The sequence below is a fragment of the Falco naumanni genome, chromosome 4, assembly GCF_017639655.2.
Source record: "Falco naumanni isolate bFalNau1 chromosome 4, bFalNau1.pat, whole genome shotgun sequence".
Lineage (NCBI taxonomy): Eukaryota > Metazoa > Chordata > Aves > Falconiformes > Falconidae > Falco > Falco naumanni.
Window position 1 is genome coordinate 24,938,986 of NC_054057.1, and position 26,796 is coordinate 24,965,781.

The window sequence follows — 26,796 nt, forward strand, 5'->3', positions numbered from 1 at the left end:
TTCACTAGGACTGAGGGTCTGTCATTCTACTACCATATATACACAATATCAAAAATACAAACAAAAGAATTCTATCCCACTTTTATCTCACAAGCCATGTCCCTTTTTTATTATTCCTTTTACAGCAGAAAACCACTTTTGACACAGTGAACTTCTGAGTGGAATATTGAAACAAACTCACCTTCCGCTGTAAGCCTCTGATAAAGGCAAGAAATGCAGTACAGCCTGTTAAAACAGACTTTAAAAAACCCCAGAACAAATAGAAACCCCAACCTCAACCTCTTTCACTCTGCCTTTTCTCTGAACTTGTTCCAGGCCAACGTTACAAGAAAGCTGGACTGAAGCGTTCTCATTCCAGCTCATTTTGTCAACACATTTTACTTTCACACTTCTTTTTGACCCCTGGGATCATCTCTTATCCTGTTGACTGTTCATTTGCTTCATAATTTTAGGAAAGGTTGGTTGGTTGTGGCTGACAAATGAGGTTAAGAACTGGGATTTCCTACAGAGTGCTCTGAAAGCAGTGAGACTACAGCTCTGTGTGTCTTTAAGTATGCAGAAAACAAACAAGAGATGATTAAAATTCTGGGAAAATACCCTAGTGTTTGAATCTCATGTAACACTCTGGTAAGGGATTCACTGGTGCTTATCTGGGATTCTCAGAAACAGCAGCAGACTGTGGTTCCCCTGACTATATCCAACTGCAGTGCTTAAAATGGCACAGGGAAGGAGATACTAATGACATTCTAATCACATTTACAGACACCAAAAATGCTGTAGCACTATGTCTGCTTGTGCTTTCTATCTTCAGGCAGGCAGGATCATGCTTCTTCGTAGTGGCATTTGTTCTTACTATCTGAAAAGCCATTTTGTCCTGACATAGGTGAGATTATTTTAACTGTAAGAATAATAAAAAAAAAATATCATACATCTGCTTTTCCACCCTTGTCTACTGCCTCGATGAAACATTTTCCTTATCACACCTCAGCTGTCTGTGAGGAAAGGATATTAGTGATTTTTGCTGGTAAATAATACAGCTTCTATAAGACAAATTCTTAACATTCAGAATGGTGCAGCCACTTTCTTGACACAGATGTAGGAAAAGTTTTTAGCAGCTGTGAAGACTGAAGCAATCTCTAGGAGGTCAATAGCAGAGGAAATTGTAGACCAGTGCACTACATTTCTCCCTTCTAAAGCTTCCACATTTCTTGAGAAAGAAAAAAGAGGATGTTAGAGCACATAACTAATTCCACCCCACTGACAGCATTTAGATCTCCAGTTAAGTTCCTGGGTGGAAGCTGTCAGCTATTGAGAGCAAAAACCACCCTGGACTCTCCCAGCCATGGTAGCAGTGGTAGCTGCAGGTAGTCATCAATGGGAAGGCAGAAATCATCAGTGTGTGCCCAGTTACAGGCTCAGGTGCCTAACCTGGGGCGTTTCAAATCAGAGCAATTTTGTCAAATACAGTTCTTGCTGTGTGCTAGCAAAGGAGAGAGTTTGAGTAGTTGGAAAAGTTTTCATATACCCTGAATTAAAGCTCTCTTCTGTTACTACTTAGGGTTTCAGAGCCAGAGCTGTAGCACTCCATAAGGGCTGGTGAACACACGGTCATGTAAATAAAAATATCCTCAGAACGAATTAGTCCAGAAAGCTGACAACTTACAATGACTGTGAAAACTTTCTTAAGACAAAGTGGACTGGATGCTTTTAGAAGAGTCAGATGCAAAAAGTCCTAGGGAGCTGCTAGCCATATGGATGGATTTATTGGGCCATAAATGCTCTGTGGAAAACACAGATTTTACACATTTGGAAAAAGGAGAACTTGAGAACAGTGTGGCATGTTCATGTAGACCTAACCAGAGTGGTTTGAATCAAATTAACTTTGCAGAGAAGGAAAGTTCCTACAAATATAGGTGGCACTTCAATTTGAATGGAAATAATAAATTAAAAAGAATTAAATGCAGTAATTTTAGACCTATTGTTTCACTCTGTTTGCTTTTTTTCCTTCTGTAGCCTTTGTTTTGCTATTCTGTACACAATGATGCCAAGATGCCATCTTTTAATCAGGTCAGGCTGTTATCCAACAAACTGTTATCAAAAATCCTAGTAATACACAGGTTATATATATCAAATTGCTTCACTTTAAAAAGTTAGATGAAAGTATTATTAAGACATGATGGAAAGCATCTCAAGAGTGTATGTGAGCAGTTATAATTGGGAAACATGCTAGTTGCTAACAACAAATCACAGGTAAAAGTGGTTCACCAATAAAGTCAAAAGGCGAGAACACGTAGTTACTGTGGATTTCATTTATACAAAGCAAAAAAGCCATCACTAACCTATGTTTTCTCTGTGCTATATTGCATAAAGTTCATTCCACACTTGGAAAAAAAAATAATAAATGAAAGCCACAGGAAAGACATAAGCAAATAAAACTTGTTGGTTGGGGGTGGAAAGATATGGAGCCTAGTAATTTATTTTAATATAGAAGGCAGATCATCTGCTTTGTGAAACAAAGCTATGCTGATTAACAGTAAAGGAGGATGTTGTATTCCAAGTCAAAAAATACTGCCTTTTCAAGCAGCAGAGTGATAGAAAATTTGTTTATTTTTCCTGTTACTCGATCGTGACAGGTCTGCAACACAGGAAGCTTACAATCCCTTTATGGTAGATGCAACAACAATGTAAGAAAGTGATGTGGCAGCCTTTGCCACTTTTCTTGTGCTATTGCCACGCAAGTTAGAACGAATCTCAGGTTGCTGAATTTCTGCCTATTTGATCAGGAGTCAAAGAAATTAAGTGATCAACCTTCTGAGCTGTTAAATCTGTCTGCAGTTCACAATAAATTATGCCACAGGTGTGTATGCAGATAATTGCTCTAGATATTTCTGACATTTGCATGAGTTTTTACATTTTAAATAGTATTTTCCAAAGGATGCTCCTGAGCTGTGTTTGCTTATTGAGAGGATTCTTGAACCATCAGGCTTTCAACTGACTTGTCCTGAAATCATGACTGACAATAGTGCTCTCCTCTTCCTCAGCTAATGCTTTAACTTCTCTTTTCAAACAGATTGCTGGTATTTTGGTTTGACTATAATTATTTTTTGGACAAAAATAAACGTGACATTTTAGCCACTTGCCCTGGAACGTTTAGGGCATGATTCAACACAGCGAACCAGGCAGGAGACTGAATGCTGTACCTCTAACTAGTGCCCGCTTCCTTCCCGCTGGGTAACTCAACAAGGATTCAGAAAAAAAAGTCACATCCTTTCACCTGGAATTTTCAAGATGGTCATAGCATTGCTCAGATAATAGAGCAGGGCTGCCTGAGCTACAGGAGGGATTTTCTGAGACTGCCTGGCATGGCTTTGTATGTAGATGGTGAGGTAGGAAAGAGAAATGTCAGTCATTTCAGAGAGGCAGCGAGTTTCCAAAGGGCGAACAGATGTGGTACTCACACTTCGGGACTTTTCATGAATATCCATCACTGTGTGCTATTCAAATAGGAGATGCAGATACCATGTGACTTACACTGCCACAAATAAAAGGTAACTAACACCTTTGGATACACAATTAGTTGGTGAATAACTCACTAGCACCTTGGTAGAAATTTTTAAGATGGTGCTTAGCAACGTATTGGAAACTAATTATTGATTTTGTTTGAGGTATGTTGTAAAATCCACGAGATGCTTATGAACATATAGCAGTTATTTGTAAGTTGTATCTATAGTGTTTCCCTACAATTTTGATTATTTTTATGACCCCCTCCCCTGGACACAGCTCTATTGCTTCCTGTTAACAGTGTATGGCGTTACTTGTCTTTGCCTTATCTCTGGAGCTAGCAAAGTTACTCGGTGAAGCAAGTTCCTTTAAGTTGGCAATGAGTAACAGTAACATTCTGCAAATGCAAAAACTAACACATTCCGAGAAACCTTTCCCCTCACAAAAAACTTGCTCAGTTCTGACCACTGATAGGTTATCTGTAAAAGTGCGTCAGCAATTTCACTTAGTCATCTGTGCTGGGCTGCTTTCTCAGCTGCTGAAATTAAGGAGCCTTTTCAAAACTAGAGAGGTGCCATCAGAGTGTGAATTGCTGCAACAAATAAAAAGAAGTATTTTGTGGGTATATATATGCATATATATGTATATATACAGCCCAAGTGCACAAGCACCTGGTTATCACCGAGGCTGTGGCTGGACCTTAGGAGGTATTATAACGCAGGAGAGTCACATTTTCTAGAGCAACTGCAGCAGCCAAGTAGGCAGTCCAGCTAAGCTCACTACTCTCACGTGAGTAGTGAGACCACTCTGGGAGCTGGTTGTGATGGCTGTAAAACTGAGGCAAAGATACCTTGAGTAACGTCAGTGTCAACAACGAAAGAACAAAGAATTCTCATGAAAGCCAGATCTACTCTATTTAAAAATAATAATAATAAAAAAAAATAATAAAATAAGAACACAGTTTGAAAGTCAGAACAGGATTAGTCAGGTAGATCGCTGAAGAATCATTAATGGAAAAAGGTATTTATCTGGGTCTAAGCAAAGTTATAAATTCTTGTAAGGGGCTGAGAGATTAACAGACCTGGCTTAGATAAACACACACACCCCCCAACCGGGAAATAATATCCACATACAGAAATATTCACAGTACTTCAGAAAGCTAGGACATTCTGAAACTTTAAGAATGTCAACATGTCTAAAGTATGGATCTTGTGAATATTTAATATATTAGAGAGCTGTTTTTCTACCTGGATCAGACCTGTTTTAAAAGTCCAAGACATTCATGTATGTGGTTAGACTTGTGGCTAGTTACATTGATCAAACTTTTCAAATCTTGTCTCAGTGCAATATTTTGGTTACATCAATGTAGATTTTAGTAACAACATAAAATATCATGAAGACATAATTAAACTTTACTTAAAAGACATGTGTTGGCAGAACTAGAAACTTTGTCAGGGCATTATAACATTTTGTATTACATTTAAAAAGCATATCTGTAGAAGTTTTTAACCATTATGGCCACCAAAAAAACCCCTGAATTCAAAAAATTTCTGTGTGCCTTTGGAAATTAGGTAAATTATTTAAGTCTGTTGAGAAGTTGAATGTTATCCAGTCAACCATGCATAATTATTGCTTAGTAATAATAATAATAGATTAATATAATCTTTACAAAAATAAAAACTGTAACAAAAGAAAAGTATTCCCTCAGCGGTGACTTAGAAATGCTCTCACATATATTAGCTTATACATCAAACTAGCAATCAGCTCAGATCACAAGACTGCGGTTGTTAGCTGATTCAATAAAAGATGAAGAAAATTTGGAATAGTTTATAATTTGTTCACATTTAAAATATAACTGGTACATGAATGAGTTGTCTTATACTGTTGTTCTCATTCTTGGTTTGGGTGGTATTTGTGAAGAAAGATCCTTCTGCCAGACCAAATATGGAAGAATGTGGGGTGTCTTCTAAATAAATAAATGAAATTTTTAAAAACTTAAGTGGGCCTGATTACCTTTCAAATTCAACAGATTCTTGGCCATCTGTTGCTCATAACATTGATTTTCATTCCTCTTGGCATCATACCTGCTAAAGTCAGTTCATATTAATGTCAGAGATGATGCATAAAGAATAAAAAAATGTGTCTGCGTTTCAGCTACTGAGGCTCTGGAGGAAGGAATACGATATTAAACCAGCAGATACCTGAGTTCACCTAAAGAAACTCCATCTTTACTATGTGCATTTAGTAAAGCACTAAGAAAGCGCTTCATGTGTAGCCTTCTATTTCCATGTCCCTGAACAGTTAATGACTGAATCGGGGTAGGAGGGGGCTGCGGGTGTTTATTTTTGAAGGTAAATATGCTATTTATTGTGTAGCTCGGGGGTCCGCTGATCAGCATGCAAGTATTCGAAGACTGGGGACAGCTTTGATGTGCTGTGACAACCAGCGAGGTGACATGCCGATTGATCTGCGAGCCCAGTGGAGAAGCCAGTCCATACCAGTAAAATCCACAGTGTTTCTTTCTGCCAGCTTGGCTGACAGGCTGTTGATGCATGCTGGAGAGCTAATATTGTTAGCCAAGCTGTACCGGCAGCATCTGCCACTTCCACAAAGCCATCGGTGGCACCCATGGGTAAGATGGCATTTGGTTTATGCAGCTGATGACAAACGGATCAGCTGTTTCTCAGCAATCTTGCAAAAACAAAGAAACCTGTGCTCACAAAGTAGTGAGCTCTCATCCTCATGCATTATCATGCATTGGCCTGTAATTCGTGAGCGTTGAGCTTCTGCTCCTCAATCGCTGACTTATACAGCAGAGTTGCCACAACACAGTTTCTGTAGGTAATCACCTATTTATCCCCTTTTCTCTCTACTTGTCCCTGGGCATCAACCTATCAACAATTTCCTGAAATTCAGCTATTTCTCTTCTCGACAAGAAATGAAACCTGGTACATAATAACATGGGAAATGAAATGATACTGTAGGACTGAAAACAGCAGAAAAGCAAGACAAACAAATCTAGCAGCAGTAAGCAACATACCTACCTTAATTAAACTCTTCCTTACATTTTCTTCTTTATTGGAATTGATCAGCTTAGGAACTAATTCTGGTTTGAAAAAAAACACCAGAAAAAATCTCTCACTGACTGCCAAAACACAATCTAGCCCAGTGGTTTTCCACCTGTTTCCTTTCATACTAGCTAAAACTGAATTTAATCATATATACCAGCAGAAGAACAAAACCTGCGATTGTATGATTTTCTCAGCAGATAAGAACGCTCCATCCCTCTAGTAACAAGATGCTTTAGAGAAAGCACATAAAAAGACACCCTTACAGCAGCCTTTCTGGGACAAAATAACAGGAGTTTTGGCTCCCAGAATCAAATCCCCCTGGTGAATGTACTCCCAACATTCTCATAAAAGACTCCCTGGGTCATCAAATTCAGACCAAGAAAAGGAGTGTGGGCATGGAATTCTAGATGATCTGGTTTTCCTCAGTTACATTTTTGCCAAACACCTGTTGTCTAACAACCTCAAGCAATGAGCTCTGACATCACTTCAAAACCTAGCCTGTATTGCTTTCGTACTTACTTTCAGAATTGGATATTGTAAATTTCCCTCTAAAGGTCAAATCCCTGAATGAAACTTGTTTGGGCAGAGTCTCAGAAGGTAAGGGTGCAAAAGTCTGTATCCCCAGTTGTCTGGCTGAGATAAAGAGCAATAAAGTTCCTCTTGGCTTGCAAACATGGTGTAGCAGATAACTTCTAAGATAAGCCTCATTGGATGTGAAAAAGAATGGAACCAACTGAATGTATTTAAATGATGCTTATGGACTTTCAGAACTCCTACTGAGGTCACAAAACATTTTGTAGTTGAACAAAAGGCTAAACTCAGTAACTGGTTGAGGAATAAAGGTATGACTATACATGAACCTGTTGGAAAATCGCTATCATTACCTTCACTGCATGCTGAGACTCCATCACACTGCTGGGCCTCTGTTCTCCTCACCCTAAAAATCTGGTTAGAATGAGGAGTCACACCCACACCCATCAGGGGTGGCTTAATCCTGAGCAACAGCTAAGATATGAAGTTCCTGCTCAGATGAGTTAAACCTTTGCTTACCTTACTCTTTCCACAGTTTCCATTTTCTGTTCTCCACCAAAAAGAAGAGCAGAAAATGTTATTGTCCCTCAACAGCACTGTTGACTTACTTCTCTTTCTCCAGTATGTCTCCAGGGGTCTGACAAAAGGAAGACGCTGAAAGGAGAGGGGAGCTAAGAAAACGCGGAGAGAAGGTTGGCTAAGATAAGAAAGGGATGACCAAAATCCTTGTGAGTCTGAGGTGACAGAGCAAGCAGGAAAGCATTGAATTTGTCATGAGCAGCTCAGCGTAGCAGGAGAATAAAATGCATATTTTGGACAGTGAATATATTATTTGTTGCAATCACCTTGAAAAATTTACTCAGCTTCAGCATAAATACCTGATCTGTGGTATAGCAGTATATACATTCAAAAGCAGGATGGTTGACTGCAGCCTCTTCCTCTGACCTGGGTAAATGGACTCATGCTGCACGGCTTGGCAATGTGGCAGCTTTTCCAGGCTTCCTGTTAGTGCCAGCACCACTGAATTAATTTCACTTACTTGCCTGCTGAGGGCATGACGTGTCTGTAAATACTGCTTTTTCTGTGTCTGCTCACTGGGGAATACTCCAGGCCCAGTACAGAAGCCACCAGTACCACAAGTGTTTGTAGAAAGGGTTAGGAGAGGATGAGTAAAATGGCATGGGAACATGGGAATAAGAGAGTAAAGAAAACTAGAAGAAAACTAGCCAAGCTGTGAGCATTAATATTCTGAAACACTCTTTTGAAGGGAGGAGGAAGGGAAGAGTGAACAAACTTTTTGGATTAGCATATCATAGAATTTCTGATAGAATGATTACAGAACCTGAATAAAACAACAGTTTCCTTTTTGGAGGGGTAAAGGGAAAAATTTTTTTCTTTTTAAACTTTAAAAGTAAATTGATCATCTCTATGCAACATTCAAGGTTAGCTTTTTTAGCATTCCTGCCTCAATCAAAACCAAAAGATCTCATTTCAAGAGTGTTTGAAGAGCTTTTAGGAATATGAAATACCAGTATTGCCTCTCCTTTCAGAATAGTACAGAACAGTTGATAAACTATGAAAACATACCACAGAACAAGCTAGAATTTATGGAACTCACCTTCCTACGATGGGATGGCACAATAAAATACGTTTCAATATTATGCTTCTTCAGGAAACTATTCCTTTCGTGACCATATCCTGGTTCTACCTCATAGTCCCCATTTAGGCACTCTAAGGTGGTCTTTGTTATGTGAACTTTCCTGGAGAGAAAAATCCGACATTGCTGTTAAAAGCAAAGATACATTATGAGTGAGTTGCTACTGAAATAAACTCCTGTGCCAAAGATCATAAAGAGGTCTGATTTCATGCGAAGTCCCATTTTTGATGTTAAAAATGTGTTTTCTTCTGGTTTTTTTAGCCAAATAGAACACAGAAATATTTCTATTACATGCACATAAATTTTCTAAATGAGCAGAGCAAACAGAAAGGCAACTGTTGACTGTCCAAATGATTGAAGACTTGTTGATTTGTAGAAAGTGAAAGTCTGCACATCATCTTCCAGGTTGTGTATCTTTCTTAAGTGTTTACCTCGCTGCCTGCTTGCAGAAACATTCTGCTCTTTGAAACTTGTGGCTTCGCACTCCAAACATAAAGTTTCTCCTGTGCATAAAGGAGAAACTTCTTTCTCTGCTCCCTTTCAAGTCTCTGACTTGGTTAACTTACTCTGTTTTATAGGCAGCTTTCTAATTCACTTTGCTTTGGCAGCACAGCCATCTTTGACACTATTAGTAAGTTTTCTTACCCCAAAAACTGTCTTCACGTTTTCTCCCAAAAGACTCCTTCGATTTGAAATATCTTCACAGAAGAGATCTGAAAAGCTGTTACGCTTTCCTCTATTAAACATTTGTTTAGATTTTTTTTGCTGGAAAGCCTTAAGGTAAGGCACATACCAAACACAGTGCCAAAACCTGCCTAAGGCAGACATACACAGCAAACAGAAATTCACTCAACCAGAAAAATTCAGAGTTTCCATTGTGCCCCTGTTCAGCAAACCACGATCTTGTGAAAATCCAATGAAGGATGGTAGGTCCCAGTCCAAATGTGAGCTGCGCACAGAAGCACAGCCGTACACCTTTGCCAAAGTGCTCTGTGGTCATTCAAATTGGGGCCAAGGCTGCGCAAGGAGTACTTAAAATCTCAGGACATGCCCCATGGATTGGCTGTGGGTTTATGTGTTACCGTATCATTTGAGCACACACCATCAATATTCGAGTTCATAACTGGGTATTTTTTCAGTAGCACATGACTAGTGTTGGAAAGCTTCCTATGTAAAAGGCGTAAGGCACACACCCCCAGCATGTGTAGATGTGCCAGGGTAAAAATTTCTTGCAGTAACTAGAGGGGTTTTACATTTATAACATGAAATGGTGAAAATCTAACATTCCTACATGCCTAGCATTGCCTCATCCGACTCTTTTATATTTGACAGCTTCTAACAATGATTTCTTTTGGTGATGTTTTGCTTCTAATCTAACCTATTACCGACCTAAATATAAAGCTCATCTGGAGAATTCCACAGGATAAATCACATAATACATTGATTACTCCTGCTGAACACAACCCTTCTTATCAATAGCATTTATATTGCAAATGCCTTAAAGAAGGAAATAATTTCCTCACCGGTGCAGGTTTCTGTTTCTTTTTCAGTGGGTCTTTCTCAGACTTACCCAGGCAGTCCTCCAGCTTCCATCACATTAGCTAAAGTCACATCATTTGACCAGACATCGTATTGCCATTTTCGGAGACCCAGGACCCCACAAAGCACCCTGCCTGTATGCAATCCAACTCGCATGTTGAGATCAACCTCTGTGGCTTCTGCAACAGATCTAGAAAGACAGCATCAGAATATTAAATAATGACATTGCTCTTGATTTTCTCCTTCCCCCAGAGTTAAGATATACACACATGACTGGATACACAGGATCTTTTGAAAATCTCAAATGATATATTCAAGTGCTGTTCTTTTCCTTCACTAGTTTCAAAGCCCCAGTTGTAATGCCAAAGAAATATTTTTCTTCGTCATATTGTAATTACTGTTGAACCAAAATCTCTGTATTGCTAAATTTCTTAACCTAATACATTAAAATTTAATTTTCCAGGTTTCAAGAAAACCCTGAAAAAGTTAGATTTCATTATATTTAATATAATAAAAAAAAAAGAAAGAAAGAAAAGGAAAATAAAGCAAGTGTAGTAAATGGCTTTGTCATGAAACTTCCCTAAGACCATAACTTCTAGGTTTTATTTGCCACTTCTGCAGTATTTGCTACCGTGGTCCTACAGAAACTGAGATATTTTAGCAGGAGATAAACAAGTAACTTTCTGGCTGTAACTCAAATAATTCAGAGACAGCCAGCTTAACTCCTGCACTTTCCTGTTTATCTTGCCTCTCACATGTATTTACTTTTATTTGTCATAAATGTTGCTTTCTCCTAATGCATGTTTATTTCAGCAGGATGACAAGTGACCACAACATGATTGCTGGAATCAAAAGAAGATTTCTGAAATGATCTTATTAGGCTTAATTTTAACCTGACCTGTAAGTAAGCAAACATGATTCAGTTGTACCTTTACTCCAGACTGCTTTCAGCATAGTATTAAAATGAGCTACATGGCTTTTTCTTACCAAAAATCTGTTAATATATCTCCTTATCCTAGCCTTGGGTTTACTGGTTGGTGGATTATTCTCTAATTCTTTTTTACCCTCCTTCACCTCACTCATACAAAGATCATGCTTGATCCTATACACGCTAACAGAATTTCATCATGAAGGAGTTTAATATTAAACACTAAGGAAAAGGTTGGTCATGTGAGTAAAATATAAACGAGTCATTCAAGACTTGGACTTGATTTCTCTCCTCTTTTATCAGTTTGTTGTGATTCAAAGTAATTTTATCCTCTTTCAGTTCTCCATCTGTAATATCAAAATAATACTTTGTTTTCCTTACCCCTTTTGTTTGCAGTGGCTTGACCTCAAGGTGATAGTGTAAAACATTGAATTTGAAACTAAAATAATGTAAAATAATCTGGAAAAAGAGTATAGTATGGACCTCAACAGTTCCTCTGTGTGCAGCACAGAGTTTTTATAAACACTAATTAATATCTTTCCAAAGCTCCTGCAAGAGTGGCACAGAAACCACCTGTAACTACTGACTTGTACCTATAAATTAAATCTAACCTTCAGACATTTTCATTGTGAGCTGGTAAAGGAGGAATTAATTGGCAAAGTCACTATTAAAAGCATTTTTACTACTGGTGCCACAGTAAGGAAGGAGTCTTCATTTCTGTGAATGTACGACATGCTCTGACTCACACCCTGCACTGACTTGTGAAGACCAAAGAGGAGCCTTGAAGCTGTCTGCCTTACGCACTACATGTAGAGACCACGGTGTGCACAGTCTTTGCAGATCTTGCTGCTACAGAGACACTCGGCATTCCACAGTTAAGTTGCAGTCCAGAAAGAGATAATATTGGTGAATAAATGCAACTAACTATTCAGTAAGAATCAAACTGAGGCTCTGGCTGTAATTTTCCCTTGATCTTCATTGACCAATATATATTTTTAAGTACCATCTGGTTACACTGGATTTGGCAGAGAGGTCTTTAGAAGCACCTCTTCTAATAAAGGTCTTTATTGCAGGAGTAGACACTGTATTTGTCTCTTGTATAGTTGTACTTATTTGAATATAATTAACAGAAAGGGCAGCACAGGCAGGGTGAGCAGCACAAGATACCTGGCCTCAATTTGAGGAAGGGGCTCTGCGGCCATGAAGTGCTCAAGTGTCTTTCATGTCAGCCATTACTAATGCAAGTAACGTGGAGATCTCTTTTGGCCCCCTAGGGAATCTGGGCATGCCACATTTTCCAGTCATTTTTTATGCAACAGCACAGAAAAACTTAAGCACAGCTTTCTGAAAGATTAAATATTTCCTTGTCCTATTTCTACTCACTGCAAGTCAGCTGGCTTTTATTCAATATCCATTACCAGTCAAGCCTCAAAAATGACTCCAAGGAGTCCTAAAAGGACTCAAGTGTTACAGGGCTTGTTGTGCACACTGCTTGGCAAAGCCTTGAGGACAGGAAAGAAGCTAATAATATAAGGAACCTAGTGATAATTTCACCTTTGTATCTCCACCTGTGCATGTGTATTGTGCCATTAACAGACTGACCTTACACCAGACCGTGCCTGGCAAGCCAAAGCCCTTCAGGATTACACCTTGCTTGCCTGTCTATGTCCTCCCGCATAACTAAATACCTATGTAATTACCTGGTGAACCTGCAACTGTGTGAGTTTCTGTGTTTACAAGTGAATGTTAATTCCCCACACCCCCTCCATTTAAAGCCGTATCCAAAACCTCAGGCTACATGTAAGTGGAAAGACAGTGAAATTCAGACATTGAGAAAGACCAGTTGAGACCTTTGTCCTTGCTTTGTCCCAGATGGCTTGAAAGAGAGGGTGAAATTTCATCTGCTTTTAGAAATTTGAATAGCATAACAAAAAGTAAATGAAATGAGCAGAGAAATACAACGTGGCTGATCATACTCCTTCTTAAATAAGCTCAACTGTATAATGTACCAGTGAACCATAAAGCAGAATCTGAAAACATTTCATTTTTGAAGAAAAGAATTCCAGAAGTAGTCACTTCATAAAGAATCTAAATCAAGAATGCATTTCTACATTTTCCCCAGAAACTACAACGTGTTCCAGGGGTGCTTTCACCATTTTAAAATTTGAGAAGGAAAAAAGCCCTCAGGAACGGTTCATTAAACTTTCTGAATTTACCTTTAAGACCTGTGTGCCCTTTGTGCAGTTAATTTCCATGAATACACCCCACTGAACTATAAAAAATGAGGAATGTTAAGTAACATATGAAGAATAGACTTCAAATATATAATCAGAGCAGAACCACAATCATATTCCCAAACAACATCAACATTTCAGCAATAAAATATCACAAAAGTTTCCAATAAGGCAATTTAGATTAGAAAGGCATTTTAGAATATAAATATATTTTTGAAAAAAATACCAGAACCTTATAAACAAGTCATGAATAGGAAAAAGAAAAGATGTTCCTCAAATAAATTATTCATTGGAACTTACGCTCTCCTAGATTCAGATATAATATACTGAAAGGTTTTCCAAATGTTAACACAAAAGTGGGCCCAGAAACAAATGAAAATCAAAAACCACTGTTTTTAAAGTAGAAACATGCAGTGTCTATATAAGTGGCTAAGATAACTATCGACCCTGACAGCTCAAGTATCCTACCAAGCCTTTAAATTTTAGTTCTCTCCTTAGCTACAAATATTTCGTGCACTACTACAAGACATCAAAGTCATTTAGATCATCTGCCGAACAGCTCCAGACCTGTGCTGCATTTGAATGAAAAAATAAAGCTCTGCATTCCATTTCTTGTAAGTTATTTAGGGCTTTTCTTCAGGTCCAAGAATATCTGCATTGAAATAGGTGCTTCCTGGTTAAAGGCATAGACAAGATTTTTGGCTCAGTTACATATATTTGCACTTCATATATTTTTTTATATATATATTTATCTATGGTTCTAAGAGAAGGGTGTCCTTTAATTTTGCATAGCTTGCTAAATATCTCTCTGTCAGTTCCATTTCAACATCATCAGGAATTGGTCTGTTCTTGGACGTTAATGATAAAGACAATAATTCTGTAAATTACTCTGTCAGCCTGGTAGGCTGTGGGAGAAGATGCTGCTGGCCACAGTCAAGCCACACCCGTACCCCAGACCCCCTTGTTTGCCCTCCCACAAGGCAAGGGCCACGTTAGGTTTGTCAGGCAATTTGAAAACTTTTGGTGTCCTGTTTTGGCAGCTGTTTCTCCAGATCAGGTTCAGGTTTTTTTGATTGGTTTGTTTATCTGTGGGGTGTGTGTTGGGTTTTTTTCCGTTTTTTTTTTTTTTTTCCTTGTTTTTGGTTGGTTGGGTTTTTTTGCTTGTTTTTGTTTGTTTTTTTTTTGTTTTTTTTTTGACCAGAACTACATGCTTTCCCAGTATGTTGCTCACCTGGAGCATGGCAGCAGGGAGCTGGAGCACAGAGCCCAGGCTGTGAAGGTGTGATGGTTTCAGTAGTCAAGACGCTCACTTTGACAGAGGTGAGAGCTGACCAAGCTTTCATCAAGGGTAGACAGCTTTCTCCACTGCTAAAAACGCAGTTGCTGGTTTTCCCAGAATTCAGGGTCAACTCACGCCTGCCAGTCCAAACTTTCCCAGGCCCTGGACCTTTAGAGGACCAGGGGGAAAAGCATCAACAGTGTTGACATCAGGAAAGTTGGAGCTTCTGTCTTCTTCCTCAAACAAACGATCACACAGGAAAACTTGACATTTCAGCTGGGGCTTCCTCAAACTAGATGCTGTAGCTCCTCTCCCTTCCCCAGTACCTTTGGTCAGCCAATGACCAAACTCATGGGAAGGAGACAGTCCAAGCATCAGCCTCTGCAGTGTCCCATGCAACCAAGCAACAACAAAATTTGTAGATGCAAAAGAAGCCCAATTTCCCTCTGTGAGGTCCTACACAGACAACTGGTGGAGTCATCCATACGGGATAAACACCTATGTGAAAACTGAGCAAAGTTGATGGACCCCACTGGGGTGCCCAGATTTCAAGAAGCAAAGGCTCTCAGACACTTTCCCTCAGGCCTCTTCAAAGCCCATGTGCATTAGGAACATTCAATTCAGAGGGCCAGATGAGACCTATTCTAAAGCAAGCCTCCCCCTTCTCCACCCCATAATATGTATAGGTTAAACTGAAGAAGTCAGCAGCAGCTACTCTGATCTACAGACGTGCTCCTGCTGTGCTGTGTTGACTGCCGATGTAGGCGCAGCCAGTGGTGAGATCCCCCGGGTCAGCACTCAAACGGCACCCTAGTAAGGCGGCAAGGGAAGGAGTATTGTGAAAATGTACTGCTTATGTGATGACAGGAATAGTTAGAGGGTCCCATGACATTTGTGACAACTTTATGAAGGTTAGCCCCAATATTTTGGCCTGGTCCCAAATCTAGTATTTATCTCCTGCTCACTCAGATTCCCTCCTCATTTCCAATTGGAAACGTTACGGTTCACTTCTTGCCCTGTGGCATTATCAAGTGCATTTAAAATAACTCCCTCATTTCACCACATTTCATCTCCTAAGAGGATTCATTTGTGGACTGAGCCAAATGGTTGTTAAATATGGTTTATATCAGTTGATGAAGTGCTCTGTAAGGAAAGACAAACTGCTATTAAGAATGTATAAAATTGCCCCTGTAACACTAGCTTAAACCAGAACTCCAGCCAGTTTATGGGGTAGAGAGGGAAGAGCTTGGGTAGCTGGGCGAAACCTTTTTACGTGGCAATCAGCTAACAAATACATCTAGAAAGTAAAATACTGTAGTAAATAGAGTGGAACCTTCAAATGTGGCAAGATATTTAAGTCAGGTGAAGAGAGCACTTGGCCTAACACTCTTCAAAACCAAGGTGAGGAAAACATCTGCCACTTCAGAGCAACATCTGGCACATCAGAGGCACTAATGAACATGACCATTGTAATTATATTACTAAGAAAAACCTGACCATTAAAACTCACCTGAAGAAAGCAGCATTGGTGGTGTCCAGCATTTAACTCCCACTTAAATACTGCCACGATGGTTTAAGTGCCTCTGAAGTAGAACAAACACTGACCTGTACCAAGGCACTGACACAAAACTCCTTGGCAGCAGAAATTCTTTTGGAATAGAAACAGAATATAATGCTGTTTCGTTGGGTTTTTCAAGAAAAAACCCACCACAACCAACCACATCTTTCCATAAAGGTTCTGGTATGGCTTTAACTATGCCCTTGAAAAAGGATACTTAGTAAAAGGCAGATGAAATTCTGACAATTTTAAGTATTTTAGAATGTTCTTTGAAAACTACCTTGAAAAATCTCAGTCTAAATGTAATGAGGCAACATTCTGAGATTACACTCACATGCAGCATCATATTCTAGGATATGAATTTATATGAACTCATTATAACATTCAACTCAGTCAAATCACAGATCCATCAACCAGCCACTAGAAGTTTCTATTCCTTGATTTCCTGGAAAAAAGCACGTTTTGGTGGTACATATCTCTGGGACAGGCACTTTTGACAGATCCATCAGCTGAATCACAATTCAAGTGATTTTATTTATTTATTTATCTATCCCAGGTAACATGACAAACCTGTCACTAGGGGTGACAACTTCCAAGCATGAATTTGCAAAGCCAAGGACTGATTTCTGCAGTACAGTGAAGAGACTCTTAGAAGACTATCAGCTGACATCCAACTCTGGATGGAAGGGGGAAGTTTAAAAACAAAAGTGACTCGCATCTCATGAGACTGATAAACAACACCTAATAATCATACCAATAGAAAAATAATGTTGCATTCCAAATTTACCATCATAAGCTCTTCACTTCTTTTCATTAGCTCAACATATTCTCCAATAAATTATTCTGGGGAATCTATCTCCTAACATGGGTCTCTGTGGAGGAGTGAAGAATTTTTTCCTAATCTTCATCAGAAAATATTTTCCTGGTCTGAAGCATTTTGTGCAGTTGGCTTACCCACATGCTTCTGTCAACAAAAGCACCTCATCCAGAATCCAGCAATATCTGAACAGATGATGCTCCACTTGCAGTAAAATAAAAAAATAGTACTGCCATCAAGGGCAATGGTGCTTCAAATGCATCATCTTCCTGTTTCCTAGCATAAGGAGAACAGGCATATTCATTTAACTAAGGAAAGAAATACACTTTGATCCTGGGATCTTACAGTCCTCACACTACTAATTCCTTGTTGAGGGAAAAAAAATATATTTGGATTAATCAATTGTGCTTATGTACAACGGATGCAGAATAGGTCTCTAGCCATTCACCAACCCTAAATAAATATGACACTCTTATAACCTTGCCTCTTCTCCATCTTGCCCTCTTACTGTGCTCTGAGCACTGACTACACTAAAGACTTTCACTTTATGCATTCTTTAAAAAAACAAAATTCTGAAATTGTCAGTTACCTGTCTTCCACCATAACCTCAGACTACACATGTCTAGTTAACACACCACAGCCCATCCACTTAGAATAATGGAGTTACTGATGTTGGAAGGGGCCTTTGGAAATCATCTAGAGCAACCCCCCTGCTCAGAGCAGGGTCAGCTACAGAAGGTTTCCCAGGACTATGTTCAGCTGGGTTTGAAATCTCTCCAAGGATGCAAAGCCCACAACCTTCCAGTGCAAACTCTTCAGTATCGGACCACCTCCACAGCAGAAAAATGTTTTTTCTTATACTTAAATGGAATTTATTGTATTTCAGTTTCTGCCCATTTCCTCTTTCCCCGACACTGGATACCACTGAGAAAAGTTTGGCTTTGTCCTCTTTACACACTCTCATATTGATAAGATTCCCCCGAGCCATCTCTTCTCCAGGCTAAACAGTCCCAGTTCATTCCTTCTTTATTAATTCAATTTGTTTTTCAAGTTTACATTGTCATGACAGCAGCCAATAAATGATAAACATGAAAAGGGAACGTTTCATTCCTAATATCAGTAAAACATTCAAAAAAGGAAAGTTCAGACACTGCCTTAGTTGTGTACATGAAACACAGCACAACTAATGAATTAAAGATTAATGGTAGGTTTAAAAGAGGATGCATCAGCTACTGCTTTCCATGGATTTAAGAAGAAGAAAAAAAAAAAAAAGACTTCAGAAAATGTGTACAAAGGCCTGTACATCTACCTATGCTTCTAAAGGTCAAGGCTTCCTTATAAATGGAGTATCCATATACTGCCGAAAGAATGCACATATATCTAATTTGCAGACTTAGGATATCCCTTCAGGATTTTTTAGTATGATAGACTAGCATGTATTATCACAGATTACAAAATCTTTTATCAATTTTACAATGTTTACAAAGATAAGGAACTTGCACTGAATGGAAGGGAGGATATTGATTTATTTATCCAACTCTTCACACTGAGAGATTTTGTAAATGAACATCACAATAAAAGCGTAGAGATTGAGCTAGAAATGAGAATCAACCTTCAATTGCTTTGAGTACTTCTCTCCTTTTTCCTATGTTTTCAAGTCCTTTGCAAAGAAAGCTCAATGAATTCAGGATCACAGAAATATTTAAGGTTGATATGAAACAACAAAAATGTGCAGTAATGTCTGTGTTCCCCTAAGGCAAATCCTTAGTGGGATTTGAACAATTAGCCACTACTTCCACAGAGATAAAAAACTTACAGTGAACTCTTTGAGAGGATCATAATATGTTCTTCTACAACACTAAGACTCTCCAGAAATGAGCACAGCTCCTTTTTGTGCATTTATGTGTGAAAACATCCACACGTACAAATGGCGGACATGAAATATAGGACATGGCAAAAGCTCTACTAGAAACAAGAAAGGCGGTGAAATGTTCCAAATCAAAAATGCTTTACTTGAATTCATAAGCTTTATGTATGCTTATTCTACTTTTCCTTTATTTAATACTTTACTATTAGTTTTTAAATTGAGATTACACTGTGGTCTATTCACCTTCACAGAGAAGGCAGGTTTTGTCTGTGTTCAATGCAAAAATTCAGGGATTAAGTGAGGGGAAGCAGAACCTCAAATCAACTCTACATTCCCAACAGGCCAGCTGACAACAGAGAGAAAGAATAACTGCCTACTGGAAATGGCTGTCAAACACTTTCCAGCGTAGAACTAGCTAAGGCCCCTGATGTGACACACTTGTGCAAGCTCATTCCAAATGCAATAGCACTGTGTTGACAGTATGTATTTATATACAGAATGAATACAGGTGTGCACGCCCTCCTACAGCCATCCCATAAAACAAACATGCACCCACACAGAGCAATACAGCGGTGAAGAAATTTTCCATCTTTATCCCTTCCCTCCTGCATAATGGGAGCTAAAAGCTCATTCACAGTTCTTTCACATTCACATTTTTTGCCTGGTTGAAATAATGATCAATTCAGAGCTCTCAAGCATAAAAAAATTTCTTCTGATCACCAAAGTGAATTTCACGTTACATTTCTGAAAAGCAGAATAAATTAGTGGTTTAAACTTGACATAGAGAAAGGAAAAAACAGAAAATTATCATTTTTAGAATACAAACACATACACAACATGCATACATCAGGACTGGCTTTGAGTGTACATACTGGTGGCAAAATGAGCCATGTTTATTGCTGCAAAACTGGGCTTCCTTCTTTGTGGCAAATGGCAATGGGAATATTTTGCTACTTCCCAGTATCTTTCTGTCCCCTAACCAGTACCTGTCTGAGCCTCTACATATTCAGACTTGTGCACTTTTCCCTCATAGCGATTAAATGGAGTAGAAAATCAACATCTAGTGTGACCCCTCTAAAACCAGTAAGTATCTTGTGGCCTGAGTGCAGCAGTGTGAATTGCTAGGTGTGCAGCACTCACAGACACTGCTGGTCGTTCTGAGAGCAACCTTCCCCACGGCACCCAGAAGCTGTTGTAGTACTCCTGCCCGGTTCACCCTGCGCAGTACTTACGTGATGGTGTCAATCATATCCAGTCCCATTTCCACACAGCAATGGGCATGATCTGTTTTGGGCTGGGTCAGTCCTGATACGCAGTAGTAACAGTCCCCTAGGATTTTTATTCTTCTGCAGTGGTTTTCCTTTAATCAAAACAGAATGCGAAAACTTTTACTATTCATATAAATATTCCAGCATTTAAAGGATAAAATCTTCTCCATCAGTCAGGGAATCCTTTTCTGATCAAATTAAGTAACCTACAGTTCATGAAATCTGGATTCATACCGGAACAGCTGACATACACTTTTTGTTTCTTTATGTATTTATAAATATGCACATAAATACTGGTGATCAGCCTCACATTGTTCAAGACAGGTAGGTAACTCTGCTTAAAACTACAGTTCTAAAAAAATACTATCCCCTTGCCCTCATGCTGGGTCAGTACGTATTCAAGATCTGCAGTGAGACTGAATCCAAGCCAGAGGACTGAAGCCAAACCACTACTGAATATCAGGAAATGTTTGTATTCTGAGAAGCTTTTGTTTCAAATCCAGTTCCAACTTAGCAGGAGAGATCATGCACAAGTAAAGGTGCACACATTTGTGCATTACTGATTCATCAATCACAATTTAAAATACAGCAACATCAGTGTAAACATGACACACTTGCAGATCAGAAGATACAGTCAGTTTGCATTGCCACCAAATTTATCTCCTGTTTGCCTACTGTTTAATTTCTACAGCCAAAAAGACCTGGCTAAATCTCTCCCATTTTGAAAAACCAGTGATAGCATGCAATGATTGCTACATTGATCTGAGCAGCAATTTCATTTCTAAACAGAGGGCACATAACAAAGTGCCTTTAAATAATAAACTATAAGGAGACACGATAAGATGATGGCATCTCTTGCAGCCAGACTGTAGTAACTTCTACTCATTTAGAGTACAGCACAGAAAAGTAAATTAACTGATTCTTGAATCCAACTTACAGAGCTGGGACTATGTAAGTGCCACACAAAACTAGCTGTTGTGAATATGATGATAAAAGATTAACAAAACTCCAATTCCTTCTCCATCGATATGCTACGTAGGCTTGATTTCAGTGCCACAGAAAGAGGAGAAAAAAAAAAAACCAAACGGAGGGCTATGGTGGTGGAATTTAAATTTTCTGGGAATACTGGTTTAGCTTCTCACACAGGCACATGTCCTCCTCCAGCCTCCTGCCTACAAGAACCAAAGCCCTCCTGAGATGACTGCAGTCTCCACATCACTGCCCATACTCCAGCTTGGAAGCGGTGGTGATGCCTACAGCAACCTCTTTGTCTCGGACATGCTGTACGCTAGCACTTGGGGCTTGTTATTCCGCACTCCTCCAGCTGCAGGCATTCGCACACCTGTCTTCTTTGTACATGTTTCCAAATATCGAACAATAATTATGAAAGTTACTTCTGTTCAGACATGGAAAAAAGCATGCTGACGCTTGTCGCAGCACTCTCCAAACTATCAAGCTGCAACAAGGTCTTTTACCATCTCGTACCAGCATACTCTCCATACAGTCCCTCTGCTGCCTTCTCCTCCTTGTCTCACCTCATCCAGGGCATGGGTTTTTTCTCTTGCTTCTTCCTTGGCTGCTCTCTCTCCACTGGCTCTCAACCACTTAACCAGCCACACCTGCACCTTACCTACATTGGCTAACCCACAGCTGTATATTATCAATGATAATTAACCCAGTTTCATTCTTCTACAGACACTGTTCAGGAAAACTGGTCTGTCTATTTCTTTTTATAAACTAAAAACTCAAGTCTTGAAGCAAAGAAGAGGGCCATCTTTTGGGGAATGCTTAGCTAGTAGAAAAGGCTTTTCTAAGAGTGACTGCTTTACATTTCTTCTGTACAGGAGGTTTTTAAATATACCACTAATTATTATTAGTAATATATATTTTAATGAATGTGAACACAATTATTGCAGAAGCATAATCACCAGGTCCTCGGAGTATTCCCACACACTATAGCCACAAAATGCCTCACCAGTTTTACTTAAGAGTTTTAATTGGGTAGTTTGAGGTCCTTGGCTAAATGGTATTACATATGTAAAATAATTACTGATGCACACAAAGTAATATGCAGACCTCAAAACCTATCCTGACACAAAACAGGCCTTCCAACTCAAGGTTTTTGCACAGAAACCACTAAATACAAACCACCAAGTTTTTTAGCAGGAACCACTACATTTTATAATGGGATGCACAAAATTACTGTCAGACTGGCACAGCACAGCCTGGTTATTAGTTTAAGAAAGGGAGAAAAAAAACCCAAAACAACAGATCTTGATCCATTACCACTTTTCCAAGTCAATTTATTACTTTTGCAGGATAAAAATAAAACAGAATTATACAAAGAAATAAGGACTCCAGGTTTTTTTCTGGAGAGATATTAATTTTGATGGAAGACAAGCCTAAATCACCTGCTGTTTTTGAAATGACGACTCTGTTCCCTATCAGATGTTATCCTCACTGTCCTTATTTATAAAAATCAATTAATATGCAGTAATCTCTAGAAAAAAAAAGTTTGTTTTCTTTCTCTCAACACATAAGGCAGGCTTACAGGAAGGAGATGCAGTGCAGCTTTGTAAGAGCAATCTTTCTGAGGATTGATATGCAAATTAACAAACTCTTTCCCTCTCTCTGTTTTGTTTCCTCAGCAACTTCCAAAGAAGCCCTTGACTCGGCAATATTTTACACTTTTGTGGCAGCGATGAATTCAAGTGTGATAGTTACAAATTCTAGTCACAGTTGATACAAGCAATGTCTGTTTAGAAACAGCTGATAATTTGGTTTTATGCACATGATAAAAAGCAGCAGAGATTGCTAGCGCTGCATTTGCCAGGCAGCTTGCCCACCTGTGGTGCCTCACCCAGACGCTTCCCAGCAGATCTGCAGAATTCCCTCTGGCACAACTGTCCATCACAGGGTTTGCCAGTGTGAAGTGGAAGCCCCACTTGGAAAGCAGAGGATACTTCGAAGCTGCTAGAATTTTCTTTACACTTTCAGACAAGCACTTCATAAAGCAGCTGATGGAAAGGAAGGTCAGCTAGACTATAATTTTAAAAAGCAAGATTTTAGAAGCTAAACATTGAACTCCTCTCTCCTAACTCTACTAACTGCAGTGGAATTACACCAAGGATGAGTCTGACCCTCGGTGACTTAATTACAATATACTGTAATTATACACATCCATTATTGTACCCATCCATTTATTTTTCTGCAGGCCTGCTAGCAACCTGATTTTTGGCTGTGCTCTTCAGACTTTTATTATCCTCCTGGAATCAAAATCTACAAGTAGGAGGGATTTTATTTATCCATAAATTAGAAAGACAATTTTTTGTCCTTCCTACTAAAAAAACTTTATTACCTAAGGTACATAAAAAGATTCTTTACAATATTCAGGCAATTTGGATTTAGTTATGCTGTGCAGAGTAAAAGATTAAGAAGGTCTACAAGAAGATGCATAAGCAATAATTCCCGTTTCCCTTAGCTCAGACTCTACCAGTCTTACAGTCTCCTAGAATGTTCTTGCATGTTGCAGCACAAACAAACTAGTAGGCTGCAACAAGGCTTTTGCCATCAGTCAGATTCTACTGTTCCTGTTGTTTCTTCATCCTCTTCAGGCCAGTCCACCCTGCCTCTTACCTCTGCTGCATCCTCCTCCTTGTCTCTCCTCCATCCGGGTCACTCTCTCTCTCTACTCCCTCTGCTTATTCCAGGTCTCTCTTCATCCAGTGCTCCTCCATACCCCTTAGAGCTATTTAACTACTTAGCAGGAACCAGCCACAGCTGCACATTATCCACATCAGCCAGCCCACAGCTGTATATTGTTAATTAACCCAGCTGCATTCCTCTACACTTGGACATGAGCAGTAATAGCATTTACTTTTGTTTAGGCTAGAAAAATGTGAACAGGCGTTTGGCCACTACCTGCGATGCTTAGTGATTGCAAAGTTAGAATCTTAGAAAAAAGAATGGAAAGAAAAAAAAAAAAAAAAGAAACCTCAAACTAACATGTGTCCAGGTGCAGCTATTTAAGTGTCGGGGTAAAAGAAAGTGCTATTAGGCTTGGAGTTAAACTGAAGGCTTTACTCTCTCAGGGGAAGGCTTTGGCATCCTCACCAAAGCTCAGACATCAGCATTAGGGAGACCTCTGGGTATTGCCCCTGCACAGGTGCAAACCAGAGCCAGAGCAGCAGTGCATGCAGCAGAGGGGCAGAAGGAGGTGCGCTGGCAGTGTGGGTTGCAGCTCCTCAGCCCAACCCCCTTCATGCCTCCCCCACCCATTCACTGCCCAAAACAGTTTGAATCTCTGGGGGAAAAAAGCTGTTCCCCTGTTTCCTGAGAAAACCCACTGTGAGGTCAATGCTTCCTTCACATGCCGAAGACAAGTCTGGGGTAGAGGGAAACCATCAAAATGCAAATCTCTGAGGGCTCCGTTTTCATTGAGAGTAGACTTAATTCTGGGGAGACAGCAGTGAACCGCAAGTGCTGAAGAAGGAACAGTCACCATTCTTCTGGTCCTGCCACTGCTGTTAAGAGCTTTGTCACTGGAGCGAAACAATGCCACAGAGGGGCATGGTCACCCTCCCTTACAGACGTTCAGTGTGACAAAAGGCAGATCAGTGCCCCTGAGGAAAAAAACCATCACAGAACTATTTTTGAGCTTCACTGCTCTTCATATTTTCCCTCTTGTTTTCCTTCCTTCTTGGTTTATCAGTAGCTGTCTTTCAGAAAGCCCCGTTCCAACAGCTTCCTCTGAGCAGCCTGCTGTGCTCGGAGCTGAACTGTTGTAGGTAGGCAAAGGGGATCAAATTTTCAGTTCATATTAATCAGCATGGCATCATCGGTATTCAGGGGAACTACACTAATTTGTACCAGCGCTCCTTCTAATCCTCAGGGACCTGAGCCATAACTCCCTAATCCAGGCTAACCACATCACAGTTATAGTCCTTTCTTAGTTATTACAATATAAAATGACTATTGGGGGAAAAAATACAAAGCACCTATACAATTCCCCAAAACTGCAACACAGGTATAAAATACCTTCCCTATTTACCTCTCTTCACAAACCTTGAACATCATTCTGTTTTCAAAGAAGTCTCGACAGAGGACAAGAGAGGATTCACCACGGTTACCACTGCAGCTTATTTTCAATGTCTTTAACACATGCAGCATACTTAACATTTACAGCACTGTATGCCAAAGTGCTATTAATCTCAATAGAAAATTGGGTTAGAAAGCTTTGAGTCACTCTAGAAGTTAACATAAATTTATCTATATTACAGATGTGTGTAGAGATACAAGAGACTTGCAGAAAGAATAGTATTTTCTACTACACCCTCTAAAGCTGGAATGATTTCTCTATCCAATTTCATTAAACTTGCCCATTAGATTGGAACAGAAGTGGAACCCCTCTATATTTTGGCTATTATGCTGTATAAATATATGCATCCATACATATATATGTGTATGTACAACAAGCACAGACTCACAGTTCTGCAAATTTACCTACACCCTCTTGCATACATACACAACATGGGATAAAGGCAAATTTTAATATTCATCCTCTGGACTACTGATCCACTAACCAAGGTGGCTCAGCCTGACAGTTACGGGCCATACACTGCTTTTGAGACCCACTTTCAACAGATTTGAACACTGGCTGCTAGAAGGTATCTGGGTGTTGATATCTGTTCCCAGCATTGCTAGTCCACTCCTTCCTTTATGCAGAGGTACAGTGAACACCTCACTGCTCCAGGTGCTTTGGAAGGGCATAGCACAGCATACTGCTGGTGAGGAAATGGAGACGGACAAGCCACCCCCTCTTCTGCGCCATAGATGAAAAGTCAGTGAATTGGATGGAGTTAGCTGGAAGGCTGTACAGTGCAACTAAGCAATACCATATAAAATTATTAATTTAAATTCAGTGCACGGTGAGAGGGAGACATCCTTTGTACGTTTACACTTTTGATATTTAGACTTTCCTACTGTATTTATTTTCTTTAAAAAATTAACCAAAACAGGAGATCTTCCTGGTTTTTGCCCTCAGCTCTACAACTCCCTTTTTTGCACGAAAGAGCTTTAGAGAAAAACAAAATAAAAAGTACTCCATGGGAAGGGCAACCTAGTGAAAGTCTCTTAGACTGGAGCAGTATTCAGAACAAATGCATCTCGGTGCCAAGAATGATGAAGCTATGATTTTAGATTCACATGCAAAACACTCCTTAGAACCCTGCCTTGAATTCCCTTTGAAAAGGCCCTCTTTCCGTGCTGATGAAAAGTCTGTGAAAATCATAGAATCACAAAATCATAGAATGGTTTGGGTTGGAAGGGACCTTACAGATCAGCTAGTTCCAACCCCCTGCCATGGGCAGGAACACCTCCCACTAGCCCAGGTTCCTCCAAGCCCCATCCAGCCTGGCCTTGAGCCCTGCCAGCGATGTTGCCACCGTCACAGTAAAGAACCTCTTCCTTATATCTCATCTAAATCTACTCTCTTTCAGCTTAAGACCTTTGTCCCTTGTCCTATTGCTATAGCCCCTGGTATAGTCT

General features: G+C 39.6%; 1 protein-coding gene across 2 annotated transcripts in view; it reads right to left on the reverse strand.

Moving 5' to 3' along the window:
• The window catches only part of ADCY1 (adenylate cyclase 1), a 154,327-nt gene that overhangs the window by 48,427 nt on the left and 79,104 nt on the right, over nucleotides 1-26,796 (reverse strand). For both annotated transcript variants that reach the window (XR_005827515.1, XM_040591717.1), the window contains exons 5-7: nucleotides 20,215-20,342; nucleotides 10,331-10,489; nucleotides 8,722-8,863 (exon numbers count right to left, since the gene is read on the reverse strand). Coding sequence is in view for 1 of the 2 variants with exons in the window: in XM_040591717.1 (XP_040447651.1) it covers nucleotides 8,722-8,863; nucleotides 10,331-10,489; nucleotides 20,215-20,342 (429 nt within the window). In the remaining variant the exon portion in view is untranslated. The remainder of the gene's footprint in view (nucleotides 1-8,721; nucleotides 8,864-10,330; nucleotides 10,490-20,214; nucleotides 20,343-26,796) is intronic.